This window comes from Aspergillus bombycis (assembly GCF_001792695.1).
Source record: "Aspergillus bombycis strain NRRL26010 chromosome Unknown contig00112, whole genome shotgun sequence".
In the NCBI taxonomy this organism is placed as follows: domain Eukaryota; kingdom Fungi; phylum Ascomycota; class Eurotiomycetes; order Eurotiales; family Aspergillaceae; genus Aspergillus; species Aspergillus bombycis.
Window position 1 is genome coordinate 100,477 of NW_019170114.1, and position 16,112 is coordinate 116,588.

The following is a 16,112-nucleotide window of genomic DNA, read 5'->3' on the forward strand; positions in this document are numbered from 1 at the left end:
CTAGGAACAAAAGCAAGTACTGTACAACTCCAGACTGATTCCGTCAAGTCTAAACAAAGCGCTGGCAATGCATCCCGAAAGGCGTCGAGTGATTGTCATGAAAGAAAGACATCAAACAAAAGCTGGTGCGGTAATGATGAGATAGTCATGGACATCATAGATAGGTGTCGGGAAGGCCAAAAATACGAAGCTGTAGACAAACCATGACAGCTGCGAGTTTATAAGTTGGGACACTAGATATGCGAATATTATATCAGGTAAAAAAATTTTTACACCGCGAAAAAGGTGACAGTCTTCCATGCGACAAACATCGAGCTTGGCTCTCAGATTAGAGCGCGCCCGATAGAATAGCTTCGGTGGCTACAGGGATCACACACAGTTAGTAAGGTTCTGTTGTAATATCTTAGCGGGGAAAAATTCTTACCTGAGTTGATATATGGACGCTTGGCATCGAGATTCACACCAAAACGTCTCTCCAGCTCTTGTTTGATACTCTTCTTCGTCACGGTCATTAGATCGGCTGACCGCAGGATCTCACGGATTTCCGCGAGAATGGCATCGTCGCCAGGCAGATGCGATAGATCTTCCATCTCCATATCCATATGGCGGCTCATCATCTCGGAAGGAGCCAGAGACATCCTGGACCCATAGCGAGGGAGATCGAACTGAGACACTGGTCTAGCTCCAGGGAACCCGTATTCGGACTGCGCAGGGTGATACGATTTAGTACCATAGGAGAAGCCTGAAACTTCTGAGCGATCGTCTCGTGACGTCTGAGCCTCCCAGAGCTCCGCTTGATACTCCTCCCATCTCTTCTTCGGAATGGAGGCTGGGTCGAACTTTCCTTCATCTGAAATGACAACTTTGCGACCCTGTTCTCCAGTGATAACACGAGTGTTTCCCCAAGAAAAGTCGTCCATATGCCAGAACGAGTAGAACGGCAGGGCCACGGAGAAGATAGGCATGGCCAGGAGGTACACGATCATCCATCCAATCATTTCCCACTTGCGACGGAAGATGAAGATGAGGGCCTGAAGACCATAGATCGCTGCGATGAGAACAAAAGACGTCCATGGAATGGTGGATGAATCTCTGGCAAGCCAGACAATCAAGTAGATGATATAGGCGAGCGAGACAGGTTGGATGCAGGTACTGAGAAGGTCAACGAAGACAATGAATCTCATACTAAAGCAACAGAAACCACAGAGCTGCTGAAGAGGGATCAGTTCAATTAAATTGTGGACGGTTGAGTTGATCCATCTACGACGTTGCGATAAGAAGACTGCGAAGCTTTCAGGTGCGATTGTCCAGGCCTTGGCTGCAAAAAGGAACTTCGTCTTGAAACTAGGATGATGCTTGAGGAGAAGGGTTGTCAAGTACCGATCCTCACCCAGGTGTAGCAGGTTCTTCATATGGAGTGTGTCGACACGAATTTCCGAGTAGGCTTCCACGACCTCCTTGCTAACGAAAAGCGGTTTTGCGGTTTCTGCAGAGCGAATACGGTACATGGTGAAGCAGCCCGGCAAGCATGTGACTGATCCAAAAAGACTTTCGAAAGCCTTGATCAGATTGTGGGATATGAAGTATTCGTAAACTTGGATCATTGTCACCGCTGAATGCTTAGCATTTGTTAGGCCTGTTTCGCCACAGATACCTATAATACGCGTGTCGGCTAGGCAAGAAGCAACAAATCGTGTTCCTGAATCGGGCGCAACCACCGTATCAGCGTCGACTTGCAGAATGAACTCGTAGAACGTGGGATTGACGCCAATAATGTTACGAATTTGGTGGTACATTTCCAGTTCCATAGGACTCATGGGGAGGTTGTAATGCACGCGGTTCAAGAAGCGCATGAGTACCATCTGAGAGTCACGTTTCCCACGGTTACCAGGTCGTGAGACTTCAGAAGGCTTTCCGACTTTAACGACAACAAGGAAAGGAACGATATGTCCCTGCACCTCATATAGACCAGAATAGATCTTACCCATGTTGTGCTGCTTCATGCCTTCGCCCAAACTCTCAAAGCTGAGGGGCTCTGGATCCACTGATTCGGGAACGCCCAGAATATCCAATACGATCCGTGGAGTAGGTCGATCGTTTCCTTGTCCAATAATCATGCCATCACAGATGACAACAAGCAGTTTACGCTTGTCGTCATACTGCATGCGGGCCATAGAATCCATTGCACGGCGAAGGGACTCCTCATCTTCAGTGTAAGCCGGTACTTGACAAATGATGAACTTATCAAGATTTTCGGGGACGTTTTTCTTGCCAAATTGTAAAGCGGCAGCAAATTTGAAGATGACAACCGAGCAAATCAAGATTGAGATTGCAAGGATGAAGTAACGCGCAAACTGGCATTGGGCTGAATTACGCGTATCGACCTTGCCGACGAAGAAAAGGTTATCCAGACACATCTGCATGCGATCACGCATGCCTGCATCTATCTGCAGCTGTTCCCAGTGTTTACTCAGGTCCTGTCCGGGAAGATCTTGGAAGAGCGACACCACTAAAGGATCCATAAACTCCCGGTCGACATTAGCTGGGACTTCTTTTCCGGGAGGAGCTGCCACCCGTCGACCTCCACTTATATAAGTTGTCAAATCGTAGACCTTTCCGTCTATGCTTCCGATGTTCTGGGACTTTTTGGCCAACGTGGAGATGTATTGTGGAGTATAACCAATATATCCTTTCAGATAGGTCGCCCTCAGTTGTTTCATCTGCTCTGCGAACCAATCTGGACGGGAGTCGTTGGTGTAGAAGCGGAAATCGTGGTATTTTGCGTTGACATCTCCTGAGCTTATGGTCGTCGCTGATCCGGAGATGTTCGTAGGGGTGTAATCTAGAAGAACAGTGGGATCGATTGACCCATCCTTACCTTGGCATAATGCTGACACTTGTACAGGGAAGAGACCGGTAGCATCAATGCCGGCATATCTCTTCAAAGACGATTGCGGCACAATATCGGGATAATGTCGGGGCATGAATTTATCAAGGTCAAAAACCACACCGCGAATGGCAATGAAAGAGTTGTGGCCGTCTTTGCCGTTATGAGAAGACAATTCCGCAGCTGAATACACATGCTGTGTCGGACATACCAAACCGGGGAAGGCGACGATCATGAAAATGGCAACGGCACAACTGAACCAAATAATCAAGTTGATCGCTAACTTCTCACGCCAAGCAGTTCGTACGTCTTTGCGTTTCATCCGGCCAAATATTCTGATGGCGAAGTCTGGAATGTAGAATGTAAGCAACCAGACGATTGCCATCCAGCGTTTGCGACTACTCGAAACGGGTACTTCGTCCACCTCTTCCATTTTTTTCTCATTCCCTTTTTCCAACATCTGCTCTCTTGTCTCGAGGTTGTGGAACATATCACCCGAGTTTAGGCCAGAGCCACCGGTGTCAGATCGCCCATCAAGATCGCGACTTCCGAAGTATCCTTGCTTGTTTTCATCGCCGTATATGAAGTTGCCGGGAGACTGGTCTGCCGGGTTGAGAAGACGAACTTTGGAATCCCCATACGCGGCGGCACGTGGGTGAAGGAGGCCATCACTTTCTTCCGAGCCTTCGGCGTGGTAGACAGGAATGACACGCTCGCCTACCTTTGCGAGGTCTGCCCAGCAGCGTTCACTCAGGAAGACACCCGTGCTGCCAACACGGGCTTCATTACCTGGCCACCGCTTCTCATCTAGCACAACCTCTGACTTTTCTTTATCGCTTCCCACCACGACGTTGCCTATCTCAGCTAAACCAAGGAATTCCTCAAAGGGAAGGAAAACGCTGAAATCCGCGTTCCTTAGGCGTTGGCTAATCTCAGCGATGCCAAAAGTTTGCACCTGAGCTCGCACACACTTGCTGTCAAATTGATTCGCAATTCGCCGGTCGTTTGGCTTTAAACAAAACACGAAGTATGGATTCAACATAGGGGAGCTGAGGCATTTATTGACGATTTCAAGCGAGGAAAGGAATTGTCCGGCAGCACCCTGAATGCCGGTCATAGACATCGCGCTCTTTCGCCTTCCAGAGCTTTTCGCTGTACTGCCCCCATAGCTCTCATAGTCTTCGGGTTCTTCCGCCGTGGGTGCATCGAAAGTAAGACGAGATGCTGGGCCGGCCTTCCGCCTTGCCATGCTAGGCATTCTCAAGGGCTTTGAGCTTACCTGAGCCTGCATAATAGCGGTCTTCTCCTTTGGGTGGGTCACTGTCTGTAGTGCTTCTTGTCCGAAGAGCTCTCTCACGAAGTCGCTTCTGGTGGACTTCATCAAGTTCATCAGGTCACCGGAGATAACTTCTCCATTTTCCTCAAGTAGACCGGAGATGGAGTAATCAACTTCACCAGCGAAATGCTTCACAGTAAATGCCGAGCGGGCTTGCTGCGAGACATATCCGGTTCCGTGAGTAGACCCTGAGCTTCCGACAACAATAGCCGGGTTTTTGTTTTCGAACCGTTTCTTTAACGACTCGGCGAATTGAGCTTCCGTTCTACCGCGCCTAGTTTGATCATCGAGAATGCTGAGAAGCCCATTGCCATGTTTCAACAGCCCACGGACAGCATCAGTATTGTCAAAGTAGCTTGTCGCAGGAACTACAACTTCTTCGCGTTCTAACATATCAGCCTTGCGGTCGAAGAAGGACTGCAGGCAGAAATTGTACAGCGATTCGGTGGCTGCATTGCTAAGAAGCTGATCCAGTGTGGATCCAGTTGAGCATGCCTGGGAGAAACCAGGGAAATCAACAATAGACACGGTGTTGGCAACGCTATCCTCCGCAGCGCATATTCTCTGGTTGACAGTCTCGAGAATATAAGCCACTAGTAAGGAGTAAATAGTGCGCGCAAGTTCATCAGCGTTTTGCCGGGCACCCTTGGGGTCCAGCATCACCGTGACGCGCTCCCGGTGGATGGTCTTAGTCCGATAACTAAAACTATTCTCAAGTTCATCAACTCCAAGACCCAAGAATGCGGCGACGCTGGACAGGACATCCTTATTCTTCACTACCGTAACAGTCTCCCCACCCTCGTGTGAATAGCCGCCAGACTCCTCTGCCGATGTCAAAGTAGCTTGTCCGCTGGCAAAGTCTAGTTGGCCGATATGAAGGATAGCAGCAAGAATTTGACAAATCTCGGCTATCTCACTGCGGGGGAACTCGAGCTTCCTGAGTGCTGTCTTGAAATGTTGAAAGCCCTCCGCATCATTGATGCCTACCTTGAGCTGAGTTGGATGGCCCAGATATCTCCACCTCTTGTGACCTATCGATGCGGATGAAAGCTTGCCGGCACTCGTGGAAACGTGGATAGAGTTATCAAAGCCCAAGTGACTCTTTTCTGCCGCACTTGTCCCAGCTAAGAGATAGTAGAGGACATGGAAGCTTCTTTCACCTGTGGGGACTGACGCAATACGGCTGCGTTCGAGTCTGTGGTCGATGATTTTACCACCGATCAGCGTTGGGTTGACCGACGACGAGCCGTCATACTGTAGTTCCAAGAAAAGCCCCGCCTTCGATGCCGTGGGTGTGGTCAAAGACTTGGTCGTTGTCAATGTATCAAAGATAAAGGAGGCATACGACAGTTTTGACGACAAGGGTGTTTTTGAGAACGAGAGAAACGACGACAACACATGCGCTCGAATGGTAGTTTTTCCAGCCCCGCTCTCCCCGCTACAAATCGTCAATTAGAAACCAGACCGTATAGATGTGTGTATTCCCAGAATGCGCTTACAGAAAGACAATGGCCTGGTTCTCTCCGCGGGCACCCAGGCGAGTGAAGGCACGGCGGGCGAGGTCTTCCGCCTCGCCCATGGCACTGCCCTCTTTGCCGCCATCAGGGCCCTTTGAAGATGAAGTGTATGTGTTAAGACTGATTAAAGCCTGAGAAGACAGGCGAGCTGTAGGTAAGCCGACATGGAACCTAGAAGAAAAGCCACCACGTTAGTCAAACATGGAGAAACAGTGGATTGCGATACCATACCGGCTAGCTAAATGAGCAGTCAAATGCGTGTCTGATTGCAGATGAGCTGGTAACGAGGGTAGCGACGACTGCGCATGGGACGGAACTGTCCCAGCTGGCGAAGGCCCAACCATATTATCAATGGCTCGAAGCCTCGACGCTGGGGGTACTTAAGCACCGGTCACGACAGTAGCAATCGGTATGGGCGTCTTACGAAAGATCGGTAAAGACCCCGGCGAAGGAGAATTGGAAAGAAAAAAATTCCAGAAAGCGATCTTGCCCGGCGTGGTCTCGAACTGGATAGGGCCGCTCAGTTATGCTGATTTAGATGAGGTGTTGGATGGCTTGGAATGTTGCAACGCCCTGGAATGGAGAATATGTCTTATCAATAGAGAAACGATAGGCACATTGCTTGTGAAGATGGCAAACGGATCCTCAAACAGCACGCGGCTCGTTGATTTTCTGCGGAACTTTGGCGCAATGAATACGAGATGAACAGCTGGCGAGTTTCGAAGCGAGAGTGGTGTGAAGAGAAGTGTAGCGATTGTATCTGGAGAATGACTTGCAGGCGGATGGGAACGATGGTTGAACACGCTGTGATTATGATTATTACTCTGGGAGGATATTCAAATCCAATCAGGAAAAAGAAGGATCAACCGAAACAGAGGAAGGGAAACGGAGATAATTGAAGAAAGATACAAAATGCACAAAAGCAAAACAGAATGAGCAATTCAACAGAGATGAGCTTTTCGGGAGAAAAGAAACAAACGATATGAACAGCTTCTGGGGAAAAGAAAGAGTGAACCAAAACTACTAGTGGCAGTTACTTGAACTGGGTAAGTGTGGTATTGAATGGATCTGTTACCATCAGATGCTTGCTTGGGTAGGTTACTCGGTGGGCCACACTTGTCTTGAATTGTGGTTTTTCAAATTACTCGGTTTTACTTGGTTCGATACCTTAGGTATGCCTGTATCAAACAATTTAAAGAAAAAAAAAAAAAAGAAAGAAAAAGAAAATCAAATTTACTAGTCGGATCAGCACCCGATGATATAAATACTCGGATTGGCCATCTCGAGTCAGGAATTCATCAGCATTAATCTGTATCCTGTCCGACGTAGATTGAGTGAGCGGATCAGATTGTTATTATTTTCAGAGGTTCCCCCCAACAACCGAGGCCAAGTGGACGCAGCGTCTTTGATCCGACCACTCAGACTACAGTGGAGTTTGGTGAACCCAGTCGGCCGAACCTTGAACTTTACCCGTTCCCCTCCTTCCAATTATTCAGAGTGCGTGTATATGAACATCATACCGAAGCAGGTAGGTCCTGATGGACAATATCCTGGTACTACACGGCACGATGTGCCCTGAACCTTGGGAAGATATGAACAAAATGATTACACCTCGCACGAATTACAGTTTCGGCTCCCCGATTTCCATACCTTGGTTGATTCAAGATACCAGCCGTACGGGACCACCGTAGTTTACATCAGTTCTTCCCATGGTTAACGCCACATGCTCTTGACAGGTTACCGAACGACTTCAGGGGGCGCGCTAGATATCCCTTGAGCATTACGGTATGCAAAACCTTTTCCTTTCTTTTTTTTAAAGTTCATCCATTCCGTAAAGGAGGCACTATAAATATATATTAATCAATAAATGCATCGATCACCTGCAATATAGGAGGTTTTCCCTCCATAGTTAGTAAGTCGTCTCCTTTATAGGTTACAATCAAGAAAAGGGACCAGACCCTGAGGGGTTTAGGGGAAAGAGCGCGAAAAGGAAAAGAAAGAAAATCAATTTAAGTCTGGGTGGGTCGGATCATTCGATTGACTTGTCCTGATAGGGAAAGGTCTGAAACTAGGGCCCCTTTGGCTGGTTCTGGTTCCATTATCATGTTTTGCAATTCACAGTGGAAGATAATGGAATGTATCCTGAAAATTTTCGCTTTCAGGTTTTTATGGAAATGGTTATGATCATCGTGGCCCTTCAATGTGATCCCTAATATATTGTGTACTCCAGAGTAGACTACGTTTCTTGTATAGAGGGGCAGCTCATATTGATCAGTGGACACGGTCGGATTGTCCTCAGCACCAGCACATACCTCCTAAACTTCTAATACTAACCTCTATAGGCTTTACAAGACTCACTAGTGACCAACTAATACTACCGAGATACATAGGTCGCATGTAGTCTGTACAGTGGATGTTTTGCAGAAAACAATGACTAGAGCCGCCACAATTGCCTTGAAAGAGGCGCAATGATCTGACTTGGTATAAAAATAACAACGCCGTTAAGGCGGCCAGTGCCAGATGCATGCTGCATGATTCTGGATACTACTGGACTTACTAGTAGGAACTAAACATATGACAACTCGGACACGCCTGGAATAGAAAAATTGTATCGGAGCAAGATAACCTTGATTGGCTTTGACTGAAACACGGGTGTCTTCAGCAAGGTCTGTTGACCCAATCTTTACGATATTCGATACGGAAGTCTGGTGGCCACGGAGTGCGGGTGAGACAGAGTGTGCCATTTTTAGCTATGGGAGTCTCCAAGGGTCTAGGGCCATGGATCTGACTCTCCTCGCTACCGCCATTGGCCAAGACAAAAAGTCCTGATGCACGCCACCTGACAGGTTTGAGAGGGGAACCGAAAGGAAAAAAGAAACAAGAAAAAGGAAAAAAAAAAAGTAAACAAACCCACTCAAGCAATCAGATACACACAAAAAAAAAAGAAAAGAAAATCATATGTAAATTGAATATTACACAACGACGACTATGTATCATATGATTTGAAAATTTCCTTTCTCAACAGATCCTAAGCCCGATTCCGAACAGAATGCACCGAGGAAAGGGGGAAGAATTGCCCATTGTTATGACCCAAATACCAGATATGATTTACGGACTAAATGTTAGCTACTATCAGTAGTGGGGACAGCACGACGGAGTACTCCATTTTTTTTTCTTTTTTTTGCACTCTGCACTTTCAAGGCCGTCAATCAGAATTGCCAATTAAAAACAAGCGAAGGGGGGTTTGCCTTGAAACAACAACGCACCGAGCAAATGGAAACTGAGGTAATTTTCGTATGCTCGTACCGGCAGTACCAACCCATATCCAGTTAAGCTTCTGGGACGACAACTTACCTTAGGCTGGCTGGCAACAAACTCGCATCACAGGTGATCGTTTCGTTCTCTTCTTTCTGTCTGCTTCTTCCTATTCTATCCACCTCCCAATTGTCCGCCTCTGTTGTTGTTGTTTGGATTCCTCTTGCTTGATTTTTCCTTCGTTACGGGAGTAGTGCTTTCGAGTGTGTTTGATCTTCCTATCTTATTACTTTTTCTTTCTTTTCTTTTGATAACCGAATCGTTAGCCCTTCGCTTCGCATCATCGGTTGTAATTATAATCTCCGGGCTTTACAAACGTCGCTTTGCCCAACACTCGCTGTTCATCCGCATTCCCGTCACTCGCTTCAGCACCTGAAGAATACTACATCATCATTTCTAACAATCACAGCTTCTGAATCTACTATTCAAAGCTTCCCGCTCAGACTGTGCTCGCATATCCTCCATTCGGGCTCACGGCCGCAGCGACACTAGGACCCTGTACGCATGCCTGTATCCTTCGCTTAGTGGTGAAGAGAGAACTGAAGACGGGAAGGTTGTAGTTTCATGCTCTGAACGTATAGATCTCGGTTCGTCGTTCTTTCCATCGCTTGATTGGCGTTCATTACGAGAACATATCGGTGATAGACCGCCGATTAACCTCGGGGTTGCACAACGATGTCAAATCGCTATTCAGTCTATTCCAGCCATTCGGCTGCTTTCTCCACCGGCGGCCGAGCGCCCCAGTCAGGTGGGCAAGTGTCGACGACGACGTTGCTAAATGCGTTGCATGCGCATTATACGACCGGACAGCCCTACCAACTCGATGCGGGAACCAGTCTAGTCGTGAATACATTGCTTACTGCAACGCAAGCAACCCCAGAAGGCCATACCGGGCCTACAATAGATCGCGAACTAGCAGTCAGAGCTTGGGAGCACGCAAGGAGAAGAGCAGAGGACGGTTGTATCGTTTTATGGTTAGCGCTCATCCTGAGATCCAGCAGTATTGAAAGGCCAACTGACATTCAATCATAACCAGTTCTACTCACCACTCAGCACCATCCGTTTTAGAGCCATTCCTAGCAACACTACCTTTGTCCACTCCTAGTATCGCCTTCACTGCGTTGGCCGCTCTCCGTCCCTTTTTGACGGCTGTAACCACCTTCAACCCTTCATACTCACTCTATTCCGCGCTTTCGGCTTGCTACACCTTGACCCTCAAGGGCGACATCACCGGGCTATCTCTAGCACTTTCGACTTCAGGGATCAATGTCCGCAAAGGATTCCTCGACATTCCTTCTGAGCCGGGGTATCGCGCCTTCGACGTGTTCTACTATCTCTTAACGGCTGCATCGACACCAGCCGAGCGGGAGTTCTTGGACCTGAAAGACGCTTCTTCCTACGCTCTGCTCCGCAAGTCGGGTACATATACACCCCCATCATATCTTCCTACTGCCGACGACGCTGCCGCTGCCGAAGACTTTAGATCTGCTCTCAAGGCCATCGGCATCAAAGGTGCAGCTCAACGAGATCTTTTGTCAGTACTTACAGGGTTGCTCAAGCTTGGTAATGCGGCTGGCTTCCTCGTTGACCAGGAAGACCTGGAGGAGGCGTGTGAAGATGTTGGTGGTTTACTGGGCATAGACCCTGAAGTTCTTCTACACAAATGCTCTACCGACGAGAGAGAGGTGTTGATTTCTGGAATATACGAGGCTTTGGTTGATTGGGTGATCGGAAAAGCTAATGAAGCTATTGCGAGCCAGCTTCAGGCGAGCTTAGATGATAGCAGTCGTGGCTCGGGACAGCCAGCTCAGTGGTCCGACGACGATACGGTAAGCATCACTGTGGTTGATCTGCCTAGGCCTGCGCTGGGGAAAGCTGTCGCTATGAGGGGGGTATTTGACGATACCTTGGGAATCAACGCAGAAATGAAAGAGGACGGGGTCGTCGTTCCTCCAGCTGGCCCGGCTGTCCTTAATGACATGACTGCAGCGATTGCCCAGGTTGAAGTCGATCTGGGAATATCCACTGGCCCTACGTGGCGCGAACGGGAGTATGAACTGGACAAGAGACATGAAGTCCTAGAGAAAGTTGGGCTTGAAGTTGAAACAGACTCGTTTCTTCGACAGATTCTGTTTACCGCTGAATCCGAAGGAATCACATTAGGTAAGAAAGGCCGATTCGATTTGCCTGCCACACTAGGCAGCAGCCGTGTTTGGCATCATATCTCTATTCATCCCACCGATGACTTACCCGAAAATCTGAACCCTGTTATGCCGACTGCGACTTGGTCCGCGAGCGCCGTTTCCCGTCAACTACGGGAATGGCGACTCGCTGAGTGGGCAAACCGTCGCCTCAAACAGATCGATTTCACAGCCGACTTTGACGTGGATGAATTTATCGGTAGATACTTCCGACTAGGGTGTGGGGAAGGAAAGGACGGTGTTGAGAACTGGTTGGTTGAAAGGGGTTGGACCAACGGCGATACCGTGGTTGGCCACCAGCGAATCTGGGTCAGAGAAAATGCGTGGTGGGAAGCAGAGACAATGCTCGATCTAAAGCCTGAAGAGCCACCAGCAGCAAGCCCTTTCATGTATGGAAGCGGCATGCTTGACCCTGGCGTTCCACATTACACAGTGCCTCCCATCGCAGAATCTACCAGCCTTCTAGGGAGCCGCGATAATCTGCTCAACAGACAAAGTACACTGGTTCCCAGTGTGGCTGGCGGTGCCAAGTCAATTGCGCCCAGCGCTCCGCGTACCTTGCACACGGGCGGTGACTATGGCTTAGGCTCAAAGGGAGATGATAAGAAGTATGACAACCCATTCTATGACGAGGACGGCCGTTACTTAGGCGAGCTTGATCCTGAGTATGCCGACCCCAAACATATTGAGAAAAAAGAGATTACTCTCGGTCGACGTGTCTGGACTGGCTTTGTCTGGGCCTTGACTTTCTGGATTCCATCGTTCGTCCTTCGCTTCGTGGGCCGAATGAAGCGTCCAGATGTGCGGATGGCGTGGAGAGAAAAGCTCGTCCTCGTGTTGCTCATTCTTCTCTTTAACGCTATTGTCTGCTTCTATATCATCGCATTCGGTAACTTGCTCTGTCCAAACAAGGATAAAGTCTGGAACGAGAAGGAGGTTAGTTATCATCAAGGGAATAATGACTTTTACGTCAGTATCCACGGCAAAGTCTACGACATCAGCAAGTTCTGGAAGATCCAACACAGTGATACAAGCATTGAGACGACGACATCCAACATGGAGCCTTTCATGGGTGAAAATATGGATGCCTATTTCCCTCCTCCGCTTACTCGTCTCTGTGGTGACTTTGTGACCGATGAGTCTATCACGCTGAGAAACAACGACACAAACGCGGTGTTGTATTCAAATGCCAAGCACAGCTGTGGCCCTCTCGCACAGACGGATCCGAACACGAAACTGCACAAAATCACCTGGTACGAAGATGTCTTTTTACCAAAGATTGACGAGTACTATAAGGGTTCCCTTGTATGGAAGCGGAGTGCTGTGTCAAAACAAGCAGATAGCAGTTCACGGTACTGGGTCATCAAGGACCAAAGCATATATGATTTGACGGACTATTTCTATACCCTCAAGCAGATGAACAACATAGACAGTTACGACTTCCTGCCAAGCAGTATCACGGAGCTCTTCAAGAATTATCCAGGCACCGACGTAACGGACAGATGGCCTAACAGTGAGAATGCCACCAAAGCGCAAACTTGTCTCGATTACGTGTTCTATAAAGGTAAAGTCGATTTCCGTGATAGTGCGAAATGCCAAGTCAACAATTACATCCTGCTGGCATTCACGTGTCTCATTTGTGCGGTCATTCTTGTCAAGTTCCTTGCTGCTCTCCAGCTAGGATCCAAACGTCGACCTGCCCCGCAGGACAAGTTCGTCATCTGCTTGGTGCCAGCGTACACCGAGGGCGAGGATTCATTGCGACAAGGCCTTGATTCATTGACTGCTCTTCAGTATGATAACAAGAGGAAACTGATTTATGTCATCTGTGACGGTATGATTGTCGGTGGCGGTAACGACCGCCCAACGCCCAAGATCGTTCTGGACATTCTGGGAGTAGATCCCAAGATCGACCCTCCTGCTTTACCGTTCAAGTCGGTTGGACAAGGCAGTGATCAGCTCAACTATGGAAAGGTTTATTCCGGACTTTATGAGTACGAAGGGAATGTTGTTCCCTACATCGTTGTCGTGAAGGTCGGCAAAGAGTCAGAGCAAAGCAAGTCCAAGCCCGGAAACAGGGGTAAGCGTGACTCTCAGATTCAAATCATGAACTTCCTCAATCGCGTACACCATCGCGCCCCAATGTCGCCTCTTGAGCTGGAGATTTTCCATCAGATCAACAATGTGATTGGCGTTGACCCTGAGCTCTATGAATACTGCCTGATGGTGGATGCGGATACAAGTGTCCGAGAAGATTCACTTAATCGCCTTGTCGCTGCCTGTGCCAATGATGCTCGCATTGCCGGTATCTGCGGTGAGACAAGTTTGCAGAATGAGGAACGAAGCTGGTGGACCATGATCCAGGTTTATGAGTACTACATTTCTCATCATCTCTCAAAAGCATTCGAGTCCCTCTTTGGCAGTGTAACCTGTCTTCCTGGGTGGTAAGTATACCATATATCCATGCAATATTTACCACGAAGATGCTGACTCGGACAGTTTCTGCATGTATCGCTTGCGGACGGCGGACAAAGGCCGGCCCTTGATCATATCAGACAAGGTTATCCAAGAATACGCAGACAATGACGTTGACACGCTGCACAAGAAAAACTTGCTTTCTTTGGGTGAGGATCGTTACTTGACTACATTGATGACGAAGCACTTCCCTACCATGTCCTACAAATTCATCCCGGATGCCTACGCTAGCACTGCTGCCCCCGAGACGTTCTCTGTCCTTCTGTCTCAGCGACGTCGCTGGATCAACTCGACTATCCATAACCTGGTGGAACTGGCTGCCCTGAAAGACCTGTGCGGCTTCTGCTGCTTCAGTATGCGCTTTGTCGTATTGGTCGACCTTCTCGGAACCATCATCCTGCCAGCCACCTGCGTTTACTTGGGTTACTTAATCTACAGTGTCGCCAGCGGTGGACCAATTCCAATCATATCTATCGCCATCTTGGCTGGTGTGTACGGCCTTCAGGCGATCATCTTCATTGTGAAACGGCAGTGGCAGCATATCGGTTGGATGATCATTTATATCCTTGCCTATCCGATCTACAGCTTCGTTTTACCGATGTATTCATTCTGGAAGCAAGACGACTTCAGCTGGGGTAACACTCGTGTTGTCCTTGGGGAGAAGGGATCCAAGCGGGTTGTTGCGGTAGAAGACGAACCATTTGACCCCCGCAGTATTCCTCTCCAGCGCTGGGACGATTACGCTCTTGCCAATAATCTGCCGGGCCGCCGTGGGGATTATAGCATGAGCCAGGAGAAATTCTACGGAGGTCAATATGGAGATATGGGCATGGAAATGGATGATATGCATTCGCAGTATTCCTCGGTCAAGCCTGCATCCACGATCTTAACCGGATTTCCAGGAGCAGGCCGGAATGGTAGCCCTTACATGCCGCCGCAGTCGCCCGCCCCGTTCGGCGGCAATATCCCAGGCAACAGGCATTCGCACCTGTCCAGCTTTAGTCGGTATACCGATATGCCGCTTCAGCCAGGGCACCAGTCTCGAAACCTGTCGGTTGGAAATCTCAGCCAGTTCCAGGATCCATCAAACCGGCATAGCGTGGGACTCATGCAGAGCACTGACAATCTCCTGGGGGTTCCCCGGCCAAACTCTCGGAGCCCAGTAGGTGGTTATACCTCCCGGCCTCAAAGTGCGTTTGACTTCCGCGGAAGTGGTGGGCCTGATGAAATGGCCATTACGGATGCTATCCGTAGCTGTCTGGCCGAAGTAGACTTGGACACGGTAACGAAGAAGCAAGGTGAGCAACTGAACGCAGCCGTGGTATGAGATACATGCTAACTGAAACCATCACAGTTCGTGCATTGGTCGAGCAGCGGCTTCAAGCGACGTTGACCGGAGACAAGCGAGCATTCCTCGATCGCCAGATTGACCAGGAACTGGCAAATATGTAAAGTTGTAGAGTTTCTTTATTCCTTGTTTGATCTTACCCCCGGTACCTTAATACATATATTCGTGCGGGAAAATGTTGATATTTCGGTTTGGCATGCATGGCGTTTTGGGATGATCTGAAGCATTCAGCGAAATTTGAACGAGTGTAATAGTTGTTTATGAGAGTTGGAATGTACTCGGGATGTTAGCCTGTACATGGAGCATATGTTGTCGGACAACATCTAACGATGAACTTGCAACATGCATGTGTTATACTATACATAGTAGATGATAGAAATCTGGAATACTCAACGCCCATTCACGACGAAGTTTTGCCTCGGTATCCTATATATCATATATTCCAGAAAGCATAAACACTCCCATCCTATCCAGTAGATCAACAGCTTCATCTACACAATGACATATAAGAAAGAAGAAAGCAAAGCACCCTATCATATTGTCACGAGCTCCCACGCAGAAGCTCACTCGGCTCCAGCATTTCACCCTTCTCACTCACTCCAGACACATAATCAAACCATGTAGGACAAACTCCTACTCCTCCCCAGCATTAACAAGACCCTCCTTCTCACCTGAACCAGTCTGATCACCAGTCGACCGCCGCGCTTCTCTCAACACAATGCTGGCAAGTACGATGAAATTGACAACGAGCATAATGTGATGCAACCAGTCCGCCACATTCCGATCGAGCCAGCGCCCGAGGGTATTCGCAGCCAGGTTCATGATAGCCAGACTTGGTAGCAGTATTAGCAGCAACATTGTAATAGAAAGGAGGAGCTGAGTTATAGTAGCTGGACGTACAGAGCAGCGTTGTTTGGACGGTGACATAGCCGATCCTTTAATGTGTGCCAGGCCATTGGGAGGGTTGTTAGGGCTTTGGCGGAATTCTGCTTCAGGAGGGTTGGTGAGGGAGGCGGGGGGGAGGGGTTTGAAA

At 48.6% G+C, this 16,112-nt stretch overlaps 3 protein-coding genes across 3 annotated transcripts; 1 reads left to right on the forward strand and 2 right to left on the reverse strand.

Annotated features, from left to right (window-relative positions):
• Positions 1 to 328: 328 nt before the first annotated feature.
• On the reverse strand, positions 329 to 6,084 carry chsE (chitin synthase class Va; the record flags this gene model as incomplete). The annotated part of the gene is made up of 4 exons (XM_022537410.1): positions 329 to 360; positions 425 to 5,661; positions 5,723 to 5,911; positions 5,972 to 6,084. The coding sequence occupies 4 exons, from the start codon at positions 6,082 to 6,084 to the stop codon at positions 329 to 331; spliced, it is 5,571 nt and encodes a 1,856-aa protein (XP_022385144.1).
• A 3,646-nt stretch (positions 6,085 to 9,730) lies between these two features.
• csmB (putative chitin synthase) lies at positions 9,731 to 15,183 on the forward strand (the record flags this gene model as incomplete). Its single annotated transcript, XM_022537411.1, has 4 exons — positions 9,731 to 10,029; positions 10,092 to 13,700; positions 13,756 to 15,029; positions 15,086 to 15,183. The coding sequence occupies 4 exons, from the start codon at positions 9,731 to 9,733 to the stop codon at positions 15,181 to 15,183; spliced, it is 5,280 nt and encodes a 1,759-aa protein (XP_022385145.1).
• Positions 15,184 to 15,712: 529 nt separating this feature from the next.
• ABOM_010284 (uncharacterized protein) lies at positions 15,713 to 16,035 on the reverse strand (the record flags this gene model as incomplete). The annotated part of the gene is made up of 2 exons (XM_022537412.1): positions 15,713 to 15,911; positions 15,980 to 16,035. The coding sequence occupies 2 exons, from the start codon at positions 16,033 to 16,035 to the stop codon at positions 15,713 to 15,715; spliced, it is 255 nt and encodes an 84-aa protein (XP_022385141.1).
• Between the last annotated feature and the right edge of the window lie 77 nt (positions 16,036 to 16,112).